The sequence below is a fragment of the Scyliorhinus torazame genome, chromosome 6 (genome assembly GCF_047496885.1).
Source record: "Scyliorhinus torazame isolate Kashiwa2021f chromosome 6, sScyTor2.1, whole genome shotgun sequence".
NCBI classification, from domain to species: Eukaryota; Metazoa; Chordata; class Chondrichthyes; order Carcharhiniformes; family Scyliorhinidae; genus Scyliorhinus; species Scyliorhinus torazame.
In genome coordinates this window covers 118,480,266-118,492,744 of record NC_092712.1, presented here as the reverse complement: position 1 = coordinate 118,492,744, position 12,479 = coordinate 118,480,266, and the positions used below count along the sequence as shown (strand labels likewise).

The following is a 12,479-nucleotide window of genomic DNA, read 5'->3' as shown; positions in this document are numbered from 1 at the left end:
TATTTCAGGAAATCCATCTTCCGGTCTCAGAGTTGTCCCAGAGATCTATCTTCATTGGACGCCTTTTCAATATTGCACCCGGTCATGGTGGCAGACTACATGCCATCCAGGCCCGCCGGACAACAGAATTCAGCATGAAACAAACGGGTGCATAAATGAGGCTGTGGTTGGAAGAGTTGGCCTGTTTTCCCGCCAGCCGCCACAGCGGGAAACACTCCACATTACTGCACCCACAATTGAAAATGGAAGAACTCCACCCCAATGTTTCAGGTTAGTAGCCTTACATCAGAAAGAGGAGAAAGAACAGGCCAAAAAGAGTGCAGACTCCATTCACCAAGCCCGGCCCCTGAAATAGCTTGGGCTGCATTCTTCCACTCCGCCCGCCGCAACAATGCCATGTGCGAGCTGCGGACAATGGAGAAGTCCATGGACCTCGGGCAGGATTCTCCAGTCGCCGGGAGGATGTGGCCGGAGAATCCCGCCCCTACTGAGAAAGGATCACCATTCCCATCTCCAGATGAAAAGTAATTGGACTTGAAACGTTATCTATGTTCCCCTTCACAGATGTGGGTGGCACGGTAGAACGGTGGTTAGCACTGTTGCTTCACAACGCTAGGTTCCCAGGTTCGATTCCTGGCTTGGGTCACTGTCTGTGCAGAGTCTGCACGGGTTTCCTCCGGGTGCTCCGGTTTCCATCCTCTGCATGGGTTTCCTCCGGGTGCTCCGGTTTCCTCCCAAAAGTCCTGAAAGATGTGTTCTTAGATAATTTGGACATTCTGAATTCTCCCTCCGTGTACCCGAACAGGCGCCATAATGAGGCGACGAGGGAATTTGCACAGTAACTTCATTGCAGTGTTAATGTAAGCCTACTTGTGACAATAAAGATTATTGTTATTACTGCCAGACACGGAGATATTATCAGCATTTTCTGTTTTTATTTCAGATTTCCCACATCCATAGTATTTTGCTTTTGTCCAATTTTCCTTATTGCCTTTTTGTAAATGCGGTTTTGTGGTCATTCAGAAAATGAGCCTCCTCCTGCATCACCCTGTTTTTCTCGTTCCCCCATCACATCTATTAAAGAGCACAGGCTGCAAAACTATGGCAAAAAAGGCAGGCCATATAAAGGTTGTATAGTATAATTATTTGTCAAGGTAACCATTTTTGATTATTGAACAGTTAAATCGCAACCGTTACGGGGGCGGAGAATCCAATTTCGCATCATAATCCGGCCCGGCACCGGTTTGGCGATTCTCCGGGACACGAAAATCGGCGTGACCGCGGAGCACACCGCAAGGCCGGGCAGTCATTGGGTCATTGCCCGAGGCCCGCACAGCAATCCTCCGCTCCTGACCGGCCGAATTCCCGACGGAGTGGATCTAACCACCTATTGCCAGTCGGGTGCTGGCACAGCAGCTGCGGACTCAGTCCGCAGCTGCCCTGGTCAGGAGCTGGGTTATCGGCGACCGGCGGCCCTTATAGGCGATCGGAGAATAAATCTGCGCGGTTTCAGTCTCGGGCGGGAGGCCGATCGGCGGGGGTGGGGTCTCTTTTTTCTGTCTGGCTCCGCTGCCCAAGTCCACCATGGAGCTCAGCGTGGCTGCTGGAGGTCGCCATCGTCCGCAAGTGCGGACTCTGAACCGGATGTTCAGGGGCCCGCATCTGCAGCAAAAGCTGCGAGATTTACTCTGGGTCCCTGCTCGCCCCCTGCAGGGCTGAGAATTCGTTCAACTTTTAGGTAGAAATTTCTGGAGTAAAACCTCAGCGTTTTTATGCTGGCGTGGGGACATAGTCTCATTTTGGGAGAATCCAGTCCCACATTCTCCCGCCAGAGTGGAATTGCAACTGATTTGCTCTCATGCTGGGAGCGCAGATCAGGGAGCGATTCCCAATCCTTAGCCATGCAAATTTATGCATGGTGACAATTGTGACAGATGCACGTGGAAATCGCGCTATTGGGCCGCCATTACGAGCGGCCGGCCTGATAGCGAGGACCACGGCTGCCAAACCTCCCCCCCCCCCCCCCCCCCCCGTTCCCCCACATTGAAATTTAGCACCCCACCTCCAGATGTTCTGGGTCCCCCCCCTTCCTGTTCTCAAAGTACGGGGGTACCCCCCGCCCTACAGAGTCCACTTAAATAAAGAGACCCCTCCCCTCTGCCGAGACCCCCTCAGAAATGACATGAAATGAAAAATGAAATGGCAATCACTTATTGTCACAAGTAGGCTTCAAATGAAGTTAATGTGAAAAGCCCCTCGTCGCCACATTCCGGCGCCTGTTCGGGGAGGCTGGTACGGAATTGAACCGTGCTGCTGGCCTGCCTTGGTCTGCTTTAAAGGCCAGCTCTTTAGCCCTGTGCTAAATAAAGGGATCCCTGTCAGGCAGCCCCCCAGAATAGAGACACCTGGTCTGGAAGTTAGAGATCAACCTAGACTGAGGCAGAGAGGGACCTCATTTCTGAGGGGGGAGGGTGGTTTGCCTGACAAGGGTCTCTTTTCTGGGGGGTGGGGCTCTGGTGGGGTGGGCAGGTCTTACATTGTGTGGGGGGGGGCTGCCTGACAGGGGTCTCTTTTTGGGGGGCTGCCTGGCAAGGGTCTCTTTTCTGGGTCTTTGTATTTAGGGTGTCTGGTAGGGTGTGCAGATCTTGCATGGTGGGGGAGTGGTGGGAATGGACTTTGGGGGCAACTCCCTGAAGGGGTTAGCCTCTTGGTCCACCAGGAGGTCCACCATGTCAGGGCCATGTTTGTATCTGCTTCCACAATTTCCCCTAGCAACGCGTTCCAGGCACTCACCACCCTCTACGTAAAAAACCTGCCTCGCACATCTCCTCTAAACTTTGTCCCACGGACCTTAAACCAATGCCCCCTGTGACTGACCCCTCCACCCTGGGAAAGAGTGCCTGCCCATCCACCCTATCCATGCTCCTCATAATCTTGTCTATTAATGCCCCTCATAATTTTGTAGACCTCTTTCAGGTCACCCCTCAATCTCTGTCATTCTAATGAAAACAGTCCGAGTCAATTCAGCCTCCCCGCATAGCTAACACCCTCCAGACTAGGCAACATTGTGGTCCCTCTGCACCCTCTCCAAAGCCTCCACATCCTTCTGGTAGTGTGGCGACCAGAATTGTGCGTAATATTCCAAGTGCGGCCTTCCCAAGTATCAATACAACTGTAGCATGACTTGCCAGTTTTTCTACTGTTCAATAAAAGCAAGCATTCCGAGGACTTCCGGTGGCAGCTATGAAGGAGCAAGTTGCACATTTGGTGGCTCCCGCTCGGGTCGGACTTTTGGCCCTTATCCCCCCGATTTTACCGGACTTGATTTGAAAAATTGATGACAGAGGCAATTGTGAACTGAATTCCCACATCAGTGCATGGAGAGGAGGACTAGAAGTGCTCGCAAAGGCAGGAACAGAACGTCAGAGAAGGCTTGGGCTGAAGCTGCACCGGGAGGAAGAATGGCGGAGGATCTCTGGCTTGTCGACCCAGCGGTCAACAGAGCAGTTGATGCAAGTTATCCAGGAGGGCTTCGCCAAGCAGAAGCAGGACTGCTTGGACCCGATTAAAGAGGCAATTTCGGGCTGGAACTTAGATTGGATGCCCAAGATCGGGCGATCCAGAAAGTAGAGAAGGCACTGGCTGACCAGGAGGAACATCAAACAGCGGTGGAGTTGGAGGTGGGGATGTTAAGAGACAAGCAGAAAAGGCTCCTGGAGAAGGTGGAGGACCTAGAGAACAGGTCCCGCCTCAGAGCCCGAGGATCATTGGGCTCCCGGAGGGATCCGAAGGAGCGGTTGCTGGGGCATATAAAGCGGCCATGTTCGAGAAGCTGCTGGGGGATGCGGCATTCCCCCGACCCTTGGAGGTGGATAGGGCTCACAGAGCGCTTGCAAGGAAGTTGCGAATGGGAGACCCTGCGAGGGCAATGGTGGTGAGATTCCACAGATATCTGGATTAGGAGTGTGTTTTACAGTGGGCCAAGCAGCCACGGAGCTGCAAGTGGGACAACAGTATCCTACGGATCTATCAAGACCCAAGTGCGGAGGTGGCCAGGAGAAGAGCGGGATTCAATCAGATCAGGTCGACCCTTTTCAAGAAAAAGGTGAAGTTCGGGCTGTTGTACCCGGCCCGCCTCTGGGTCACATATGAGGAATAACATTTCTATTTAGAGTTGCCAGAGGAAGCGCTGGACTTCGCGAAAAGAAAAGGACTGGTGTCGTCGGACTGAGAACTTTGAACTTGGAATTTGGCTGTAGCGTTTATGTTTTGCAAAGAAAAAGTTTTTTGTTTCTTGTATTTTTATTTCCGGACATTATTTGTAATGCCTGCTGTATGGATCTCGGACTAGCTGCAGAGATGAATGAGGTAAAAGCTTGTATTTGCACTGTTGGGGGATGTAGGTGTGTTTGTGCAGATGCTGGATCTTTTTCTTGACCTTTTCCTTTGTTTGAGTTCAACTAGGGTTTTTTCTTCATCTCTTGTGTTGGGATTGTTTTTCATTTGGTTATATATGTATGTATGAGCAGGGGGCGGGGGGGGGTGGGGGGGGGGTGGGAGGTACAATAGGTGGGAGATTGTCTGGCGCCAGGGCCACCAAGCTAGCTGGGCGGGCTAGCTTCCGGAAGCGTAGTGGGGGGTGAACAGATGTTTGGCTTATCAAAGGGGTTGATTTATTTAATGCTGTTACTGGGGGGGAGGGGAAATGTTCTGCTGACGAGGGAGGGACTGTTGCTGAGGGACAGAGAGGAGGTCGGGGGCATACCAGTGGAGGCGTGGGGCGTGAGCTGGTGACTGGCCCAAGAGAGGGGATGGCTGATCGGTGAATGGGGGGGGGGGGCGATGAGCTCCCCAACTAGACTGATCACTGGAATGTAAGAGGGCACAATGGGCCGGTCAAGAGGGCACGCGTGTTTGCGCATCTGAGGGGACTGAAGGCGGACATGGTAATGCTGCAGGAGACGCACCTCAGAGTAGCTGATCAGATTAGGTCAAGGAAAAGTTGGGTCGGACAGGTTTTCCACTCGGGACTGGACTCAAAGGCCAGAGGGGTCGCGATCCTGATCAACAAGCAAGTGGTGTTTGAGGCGGTAGAATAGTTTCAGATGGGGGGAGGCCGGTACATTATGGTCAGTGGGAAATTGGAGGGGGTGCAAATGGTATTAGGAAATGTATACGCGCCAAACTGGGACAATGTGGAGATTATAAAGAGGATGCCGGGGAAGATACCGGACCTGGATTCGCATAAGCTGGTCATGGGAGGGGACTTCAATACAGTTATTGGCCCTGGTTTAGACCGGTCAAGCTCAGAAAAGGGTAGGGTGCCAGCAATGGCTAAGGAGCTAAAAGGGTTCATGGAGCAGATGGGGGGGGGGGTCCTTCTACTCACACGTGCATAAAGTGTACTCCCGGATCGAATTCTTCATTCTGAGCAAGGCTTTACTGACGGGGGTGGTGGACACGGGGTACTCGGCGATTACAATCTCAGACCATGCCCCGCACTGTGTTGACCTACAGGTTAGTAAAGACAGTAATCAGCGCCCGCATGGAGGTTAGACGTGGGGCTCTTAGCGGACGAGGAGGTGTGAGGGCGGTTGAGGAAATGTATTCAGAATTACCTGGAGGTCAATGACACGGGGGAAATTTCAGCAGCAGTGGTCTGGGAGGCATTGAAGGCGGTGGTTAGACGGGTGCTGATCTCGATACGGGCCCACAGGGAGAAGGTAGACAGGATGGAGATGGACCGACTGGTAAAGGAGATACTACAGGTCGACAGGAGGTATGCGGAGATCCCAGAGGCAGGGCTTCTAAGGGAACGGCGGAGGCTACAAGCGGAGTTCGGCTTGTTAACCACAGGGAGGGCGGTGGAGCAGCTGACAAAAAGGCCAGGGGGGCGATCTATGAGCACGGAGAGAAGGCCAGCAGAATGCTTGCACAGCAGCTTAGAAAGAGGGAGGCAGCCGGGGAGATAGGGAAAGTAAAGAATGGAGACAGGAACCTGGTGGGAGACTCAGCAGGGGTGAATAAGGCATTTAAGGATTTTTATAGTAGGCTGTATGGGTCGGAACCCCCACCGGGGCCAGAGGGGATGAGGCACTTCTTAGGGGGGTTGAATTTCCCGAAGGTGGACGGGGAGCTGGTAGAAGGGCTGGGGGCCCCAATTGGGATCGAAGAGATAGTGGAGGGTCTGAAGGCCATGCAGTCACTTAAAGCCCTGGGGCCGGACGGGTACCCAGCGGAGTTCTACAAAAACTGGGCTATTGGGGCCGCTGTTGATGAGGACATTCAATGAGGCAAGGGAGAGAGGGGTGCTTCCCCTGACGATTCTGAAGCAGGATAAGGATCCGGAGCTGTGTGGGTCCTCCAGGCTGATATCCCGATTCAATGTGGACGCCAAGCTGCTGGCCAAAATGTTGTCCTCTAGGATTGAAGATTGTGTTCCGGACGTGATTGAGGAGGACCAGACGGGGCTCGTTAAGGGAAGGCAGCTGGTGTCCAATGTAAGAAGGTTGCTAAATGCGATCATGATGCCCCCAGAATGTAGGGAGGTGGAGGTCGTGGTCGCAATGGACGCAGAGAAGGCATTTGATCGGGTTGAATGGGAATATTTGTGGGAGGTGCTGGGGCGGTTCGGATTTGGACGGGGCTTTATTGACTGGGTCAGGTTACTGTATCAGGCTCCTGTGGCGAGCAGAAGGACGGCGTACGGACGGATAGGACGACATCGACTATTTTGGCTACACCGGGGGACGAGGCAGGGGTGCCCCCTCTCCCCACTGTTGTTCACGCCAGCTATAGAGCCGATGGCAATTGCACTGAGAGCCTCAAGGGGCTGGAAGGGGTGGGGGAGGAGGAAGAGGAGTGGAACTCAGAGTCGCACTTTACGCAGACAACCTGCGCTCCTGTGTCGGACCCAGTGGGGTGGGATGGAAGAAATCATGAGGATTCTGGGGGAATTTGGCTGGTTCTCGGGGTACAAACTGAATATGGGGAAAAGCGGAATGCTTGTGATCCAGGCAAGGGAACAGGAGAGGCGATTGGGGGAACTGCCGTTTAGAGTGGTAGGGGGAGGTTTTAGGTATCTAGGCATCCAAGTGGCTGGGAACGGTTACACAAACTTAATCTGGCCTGTCTGGTGGATCTAATGAAGGACGATTTTTGGAGGTGGGACACGCTCCCGCTGTCACTAGCTGGGAGGGTCCAGACGGTGAAAATGACGGTCCTTCGAGATTCCTGTTGTGTTCCAGTGTCTTTATTCCGCACTCCTTTTTAAAACGGATTAACAAAGTTATCACGGGCTTTGTATGGGCGGGCAAGACCCCACAAGTAAAAAAGGGGACGATTGAGCGGAGCCGGGGAGAGGGCGGGCTGGCGCTGCCAAACTTCAGTAACTATTATTGGGCGGCGAATATAGCCATGATCAGGAGGTTGGTGGTGGGGGAGGGTCGGCATGGGAGCGTATGGAGGCGGCTTCAGGTAAGGGCATCAGTTTGGGGGCGCTGATAATGGTGCCTCTGCCATTCCCGCTGGCACAGTACTCCACCAGCCCCGTAGTGGTGGCAGCCCTAAGATTCTGGGGGCAATGGAGGAAGCATGTGGGAGCGGAGGGAGCATCGGTCTGGTCCCCAGTCTGCAGTAACCACCGGTTTGCCCTGGGAAAGATGGACGGGGGATTTCAGAGATGGCAGAGAGCAGGAATTGAGAGGATGGTGGATATATTTATAAAAGGGAGCTTTCCTAGCTTGAGGGAGCAGGAGGAGAAATTCGGTTTGACGAGAGGAAACAATTTAGGTACCTGCAGGCGCGGGACTTCCTACATAGACAGGTCTCAACCTTCCCGCTCCTACCACCAAAGGGGATTCGGGATAGGGTATTTTCCAGAGTGAGGGTGGGAGAACGGAAGGTCTCCGACATCTATAAGGAGCTCATGGGGTCAGAGGACATGCAGACTGAGGAGCTGAAGTGAAAATGGGAGGAGGAGTTAGGAGGAGAGATAGAGGATGGTCTCTGGGCAGATGCGTCGAATAGAATCAATGCGTCCACAACATGTGCCAGGCTCAGCCTGATACAGTTCAAGGTCGTTCACCGGGCTCACATGACAGTAGCCCGGATGAGCAGGTTCTTTGGTGTAGAAGACAGGTGTGCAAGGTAGCCAGCGAACCATGTCCATATGTTCTGGACATGCCCAAAGCTCAGGGGATTCTGGCAGGGGTTTGCAGACGTCATGTCCACGGTGTTAAAAACAAGGGTGGCACCGAATCCGGAGGTGGCGATTTTCGAGTGTCGGAAGATCCGGGAATCAAGGAGGAGAAAGAAGGAGACGTTCTGGCCTTTGCTTCCCTGGTAGCCCGGAGACAGTTACTATTAGCTTGTAGGGACTCAAAGCCCCCGAAGTCGAAGACCAGGCTTACTGACATGGCTAGCTTTCTCTGTCTGGAGAAAATCAAGTTCGCCTTGAGAGGGTCACTGTTAGGGTTCGCCCGGAGGTGGCAACCATTCGTCAACTTCTTCGCGGAAAATTAATCGTCAGCAGATAGGGGGGGGGGGGGGGGGGGGGGGGGTAGTTTAGTTTAGAGTAGGGGGTTAATAAAGGTGGGACCTGCAAGGGAGGTAGCAGGCTTTTTTTGCACTCTGTTTATAGCCTTATGTAAATTGCTTATTTTGTAGTTGTTGTAAAACCAAAAAATACCTCAATAAAATATGTTTATTAAAAAAAAGCAAGCATTCCGTATGCTTTCTTGACTCCCTTGTCCACTTGTGTTGTCACTTTCAAAGTTCTGCGGACCTGCATGCCCAGATTGCTCTGACTTTCTATATTCTTAAGAGCTTTGCCATTTACTGTAAAGTTCCCCTCTATGCAAGGCCTACAAAAATGCATTACCTCACATTTGTCTGAATTAAACTCTATTAGCCATTTCTCTGCCCAAGTCTCTAACCTATCTCTAACCTATCTATGTCCTGCTTCACAGCTCCAGGGTCCCAGGTTCGATTCCCGGCTTGGGTCACTGTCTGTCCCACAGTCCAAAGATGTGCAGGTTAGGTGAATTGGCACTAATAAAATTGCCTTTAGTGTCCAAAAAAGGTTAGGAGGGGTTACTCGTATGGGGCTAGGGTGGAGGTGTGGGTTTGTAGGGTGCTCTTTCCAAGGGCCGGTGCAGACCCGATGGACCGAACAGCCTCCTTCTGCACCGTAAATTCTATGAAATTCTATGTATCCTCTGACAATCCTCAACACCTATCTGCCACTCCACCAACCTTGGTGTCATCAGTGAACTTACTAATCAGACTAGCTACATTTTCCTCCAAATCGTTTAAGTATAGTACAAACAACAGAAGTCCCAGCACAGAACCCTGTGGAACATCACATAGTCACAATCTTCCATTCAGAAAAACACCCTTCTTCTGCTACCCTTTGCCTTCTGTGACCGAGCCAGGTCTGTATCCATCTTACCACCTCACCTCTGATCCCATGTGGGGATCATCAGAATAATGAAAATTTGCAAATTATTTACCAGAACTTACAATCAATTCATCTTCCAGCTTGTTCAATGTTAACTCAGCATCATCCTCAATTAATGCTTCCTCTTCCATTTCCTCTGCTGGATACACAGGCCTAAATCGATACAGCTGTGATTAAAAACAGAACTCATTCCCAAGTATGTCACGCATACTATGCATTTAACCACAAAGGTTTTACATTATACTATTTTCAAACAGCATAACCAGTATATACCCATAATGAATGTGAGCTTTATCAATATAAAATCTTATCAAAAATGTTTTGAAGAGTAACTTATTTCTGTTCCAAAACAACTTGTAAATTGTACAGAAACTGTACTTTGATACTCAAATGTCAGCTCTCTGAATTCTGAAAGATTTTTCAACTTTCAGAATATTAGCCCTGAAATGGCATGACTATGCTCCCAATGTGTAATCTTGTACAACACAAGGGCAAGATGTGGCGATGCAGGCGTTGGACTGGGGTGGGCACAGTAAGAAGTCTTCACCAGGTTAAAGTCCAACAGGTTTGTTTCGAATCACGCTCGGGGGTCACGTAACTATTTAGCATGTAGGAGTTCAGTTCGTTATCGGAATTAACCAAACAAAGTTTTGTGAGGGCCACGAAGAATCCAGCACGAGTTTTAAGGATACAAAGAAATAACATTTATTTACAATAACATATATACATAACAGCAGCAGCAGCAACTTCGCTTGCTGCTTACCTCCTCCTGCTGGTTCCAAACTGGCCAGCTTTATTTATACAGGGAGTCTGATAATGATTTCTCCGCCCCCCTCATTGGGGAAGCTCATACTCCCACAGAATTGTGGGATTGTCATTAGTCCCCAGCCAATAGTAAGCAGGCAGGTTATAACATCCCTCCCCCCTAGAGTCCAAGGAATCCACCAAGGACCCTGGTGAAGGAGAGCGTCGGACTCTTTTTGCCGCATGCCAGACACCATTTGCACGAGGCGCTGGATCGGGCGGCGTGTAACGAGACGGAGACCGGCGCTTCCGCGATGAACGGCGTAACGGTTGAACATCCACGGCCCGTGGGCCCGAGGATTCCCCTTCTGATGCGTCCTGTGTTTCCATCTCGGAGTCGGAGTCTGCTGCCTCTGTCATCTCGGCGTCTCTATCTCCACGGGGTTCTGTAACGACCTGCGCAGGCGTTGCATGAGGCACCAGAGGAAGATTGTGAGGACTACTTTCCATTGTCTCTGGTCTCTGTGGCTGTAGAAATGAGCTCCGGGGGCGGGGAATCTTTGGAAGGGATCGTCTTCTGGACCGAACGTGGTCGAGATGTTTGCGCTGGAGACGACCCTGGGCTTGCACCTGGTAAGTTATAGGGCCCGTTTGGCAAAGGATTACGCCAGGGACCCACTGGGCACCACCAGCAAAATTGCGAACGAACACTGGGTCACCGGGCGCAAACTGCCGGTTAGGCCGATGCCGAGAAAAACCCTGTCCCTGCCGTTCTAGTGTGCGGCGTACTTTTGCGCCAATATCCGGGAAAACCATACTAAGGCGGGTGCAAAGTCTCCGGCCCATTAGGAGCTCTGTGGGAGCTACCCCAGTCAACGCATGGGGGGTGGTCCTATACGAAAACAAAAAGCGAGCCAGTCTCGTGTCCAGTGACCCGGAAGACTGCTTCTTTAGGCCTAGTTTGAATGTCTGCACTGCTCGCTCCGCCAACCCATTTGAAGCCGGGTGGTATGGGGCAGTGCGGATATGGGCTTATGCCGTTCATCTTCATGAACCTCGCAAACTCCTCACTGGTGAATGGAGTGCCGTTATCCGTGACCAGCACCTCGGGGAGGCCATGCGTACTAAAAGACAAACGCACCTTCTCAATTGTTGCGCAGGACGTTGTGCCTAGCACCTTATGCACCTCTAGCCGTTTAGACTGGGCGTCGATTAATAAAAGGAACATGGATCCTTGAAAAGGGCCGGCGAAATCCGCATGCAAGCGCGCCCAAGGCCGCCCTGGCCATTCCCAGTGATGTAGGGGCGCGGCCAGCGGAAGCTTCTGATGCTCCTGGCAAATGGAACAGTTTTGGGCCACCATCTCAATGTCGGCGTCGAGGCCTGGCCACCAAACATAACTCCGGGCCAACATTTTCATTTTGGTCACACCTGGATGCCCATTGTGCAAGTCTCTTAGTATCAGCTCCTGTCCTTTTTCCGGGACAATCACACGCGTCCTCCACAAGAGGATGCCGTCTTCCACGCTGAATTCTGACAGCTTGGAGGAAAATGCCCGCAACCCGCCTGGGAGCTGTCTGTGCTGCCCACCATACAGGACTATGTGTCGAACCTTTGGGTCCGTCTGGGTCCACTCACGGATCTGTGATGCCGTGACAGGCAAGGTGTCCATAAAATTTAGTGTTGCAGCCACCTCACCGGTCGTGGGGGTCGACGTGGGGCCGATAGACAAAGGCAATCGGCTCAGTGCGTCGGCATTCGCTATCTGCGTTCCTGGTTTGTTGCTCCAGAGAATACTCGTATGCAGCGAGCAACAAAGCCCAGCGCTGGATCCCTGCGGAAGCAATGGGCGGTATTGGCTTATCCTCTCTGAAAGGTCCCAGCAGAGGTTTATGATCAGTCACGAAAGTGAAGTGGCGGCCATACACATACTGGTGGAAACGTTTCACCGCAAAGACCACTGCCAGGCCCTCCTTCTCGATCTGCGCGTACTTTTTTTCCGCTGCAGTCAATGTGCGGGAGGCGAAAGCTATCGTTCTCCATCTTGTGGGACAGGACAGCCCCAATACCATACGGGGATGCATCACATGTGACGAGCAAAGATTTTCCAGGATCATAGTGGGTTAGTAACCCAGACGACGACAATTGTTGTTTTACCCGCCGGAAAGCGGTTTCTTGTGGCTGACCCCAAACCAAGGTGTGATTTTTCTTTAGCAGAAGGTGCAACGGGGCCAGCGTAGTTGCCAGATATGGGAGGAACTTCCCGTAATAGTTT

General features: G+C 52.0%; 1 protein-coding gene across 1 annotated transcript in view; it reads right to left on the bottom strand.

Annotated features, from left to right (window-relative positions):
- The window catches only part of ift57 (intraflagellar transport 57 homolog (Chlamydomonas)), a 43,593-nt gene that overhangs the window by 10,450 nt on the left and 20,664 nt on the right, over positions 1 to 12,479 (bottom strand). Inside the window, exon 4 of the mRNA XM_072508721.1 lies at positions 9,523 to 9,613. Within this exon, the coding sequence (XP_072364822.1) occupies positions 9,523 to 9,613 (91 nt within the window). The remainder of the gene's footprint in view (positions 1 to 9,522; positions 9,614 to 12,479) is intronic.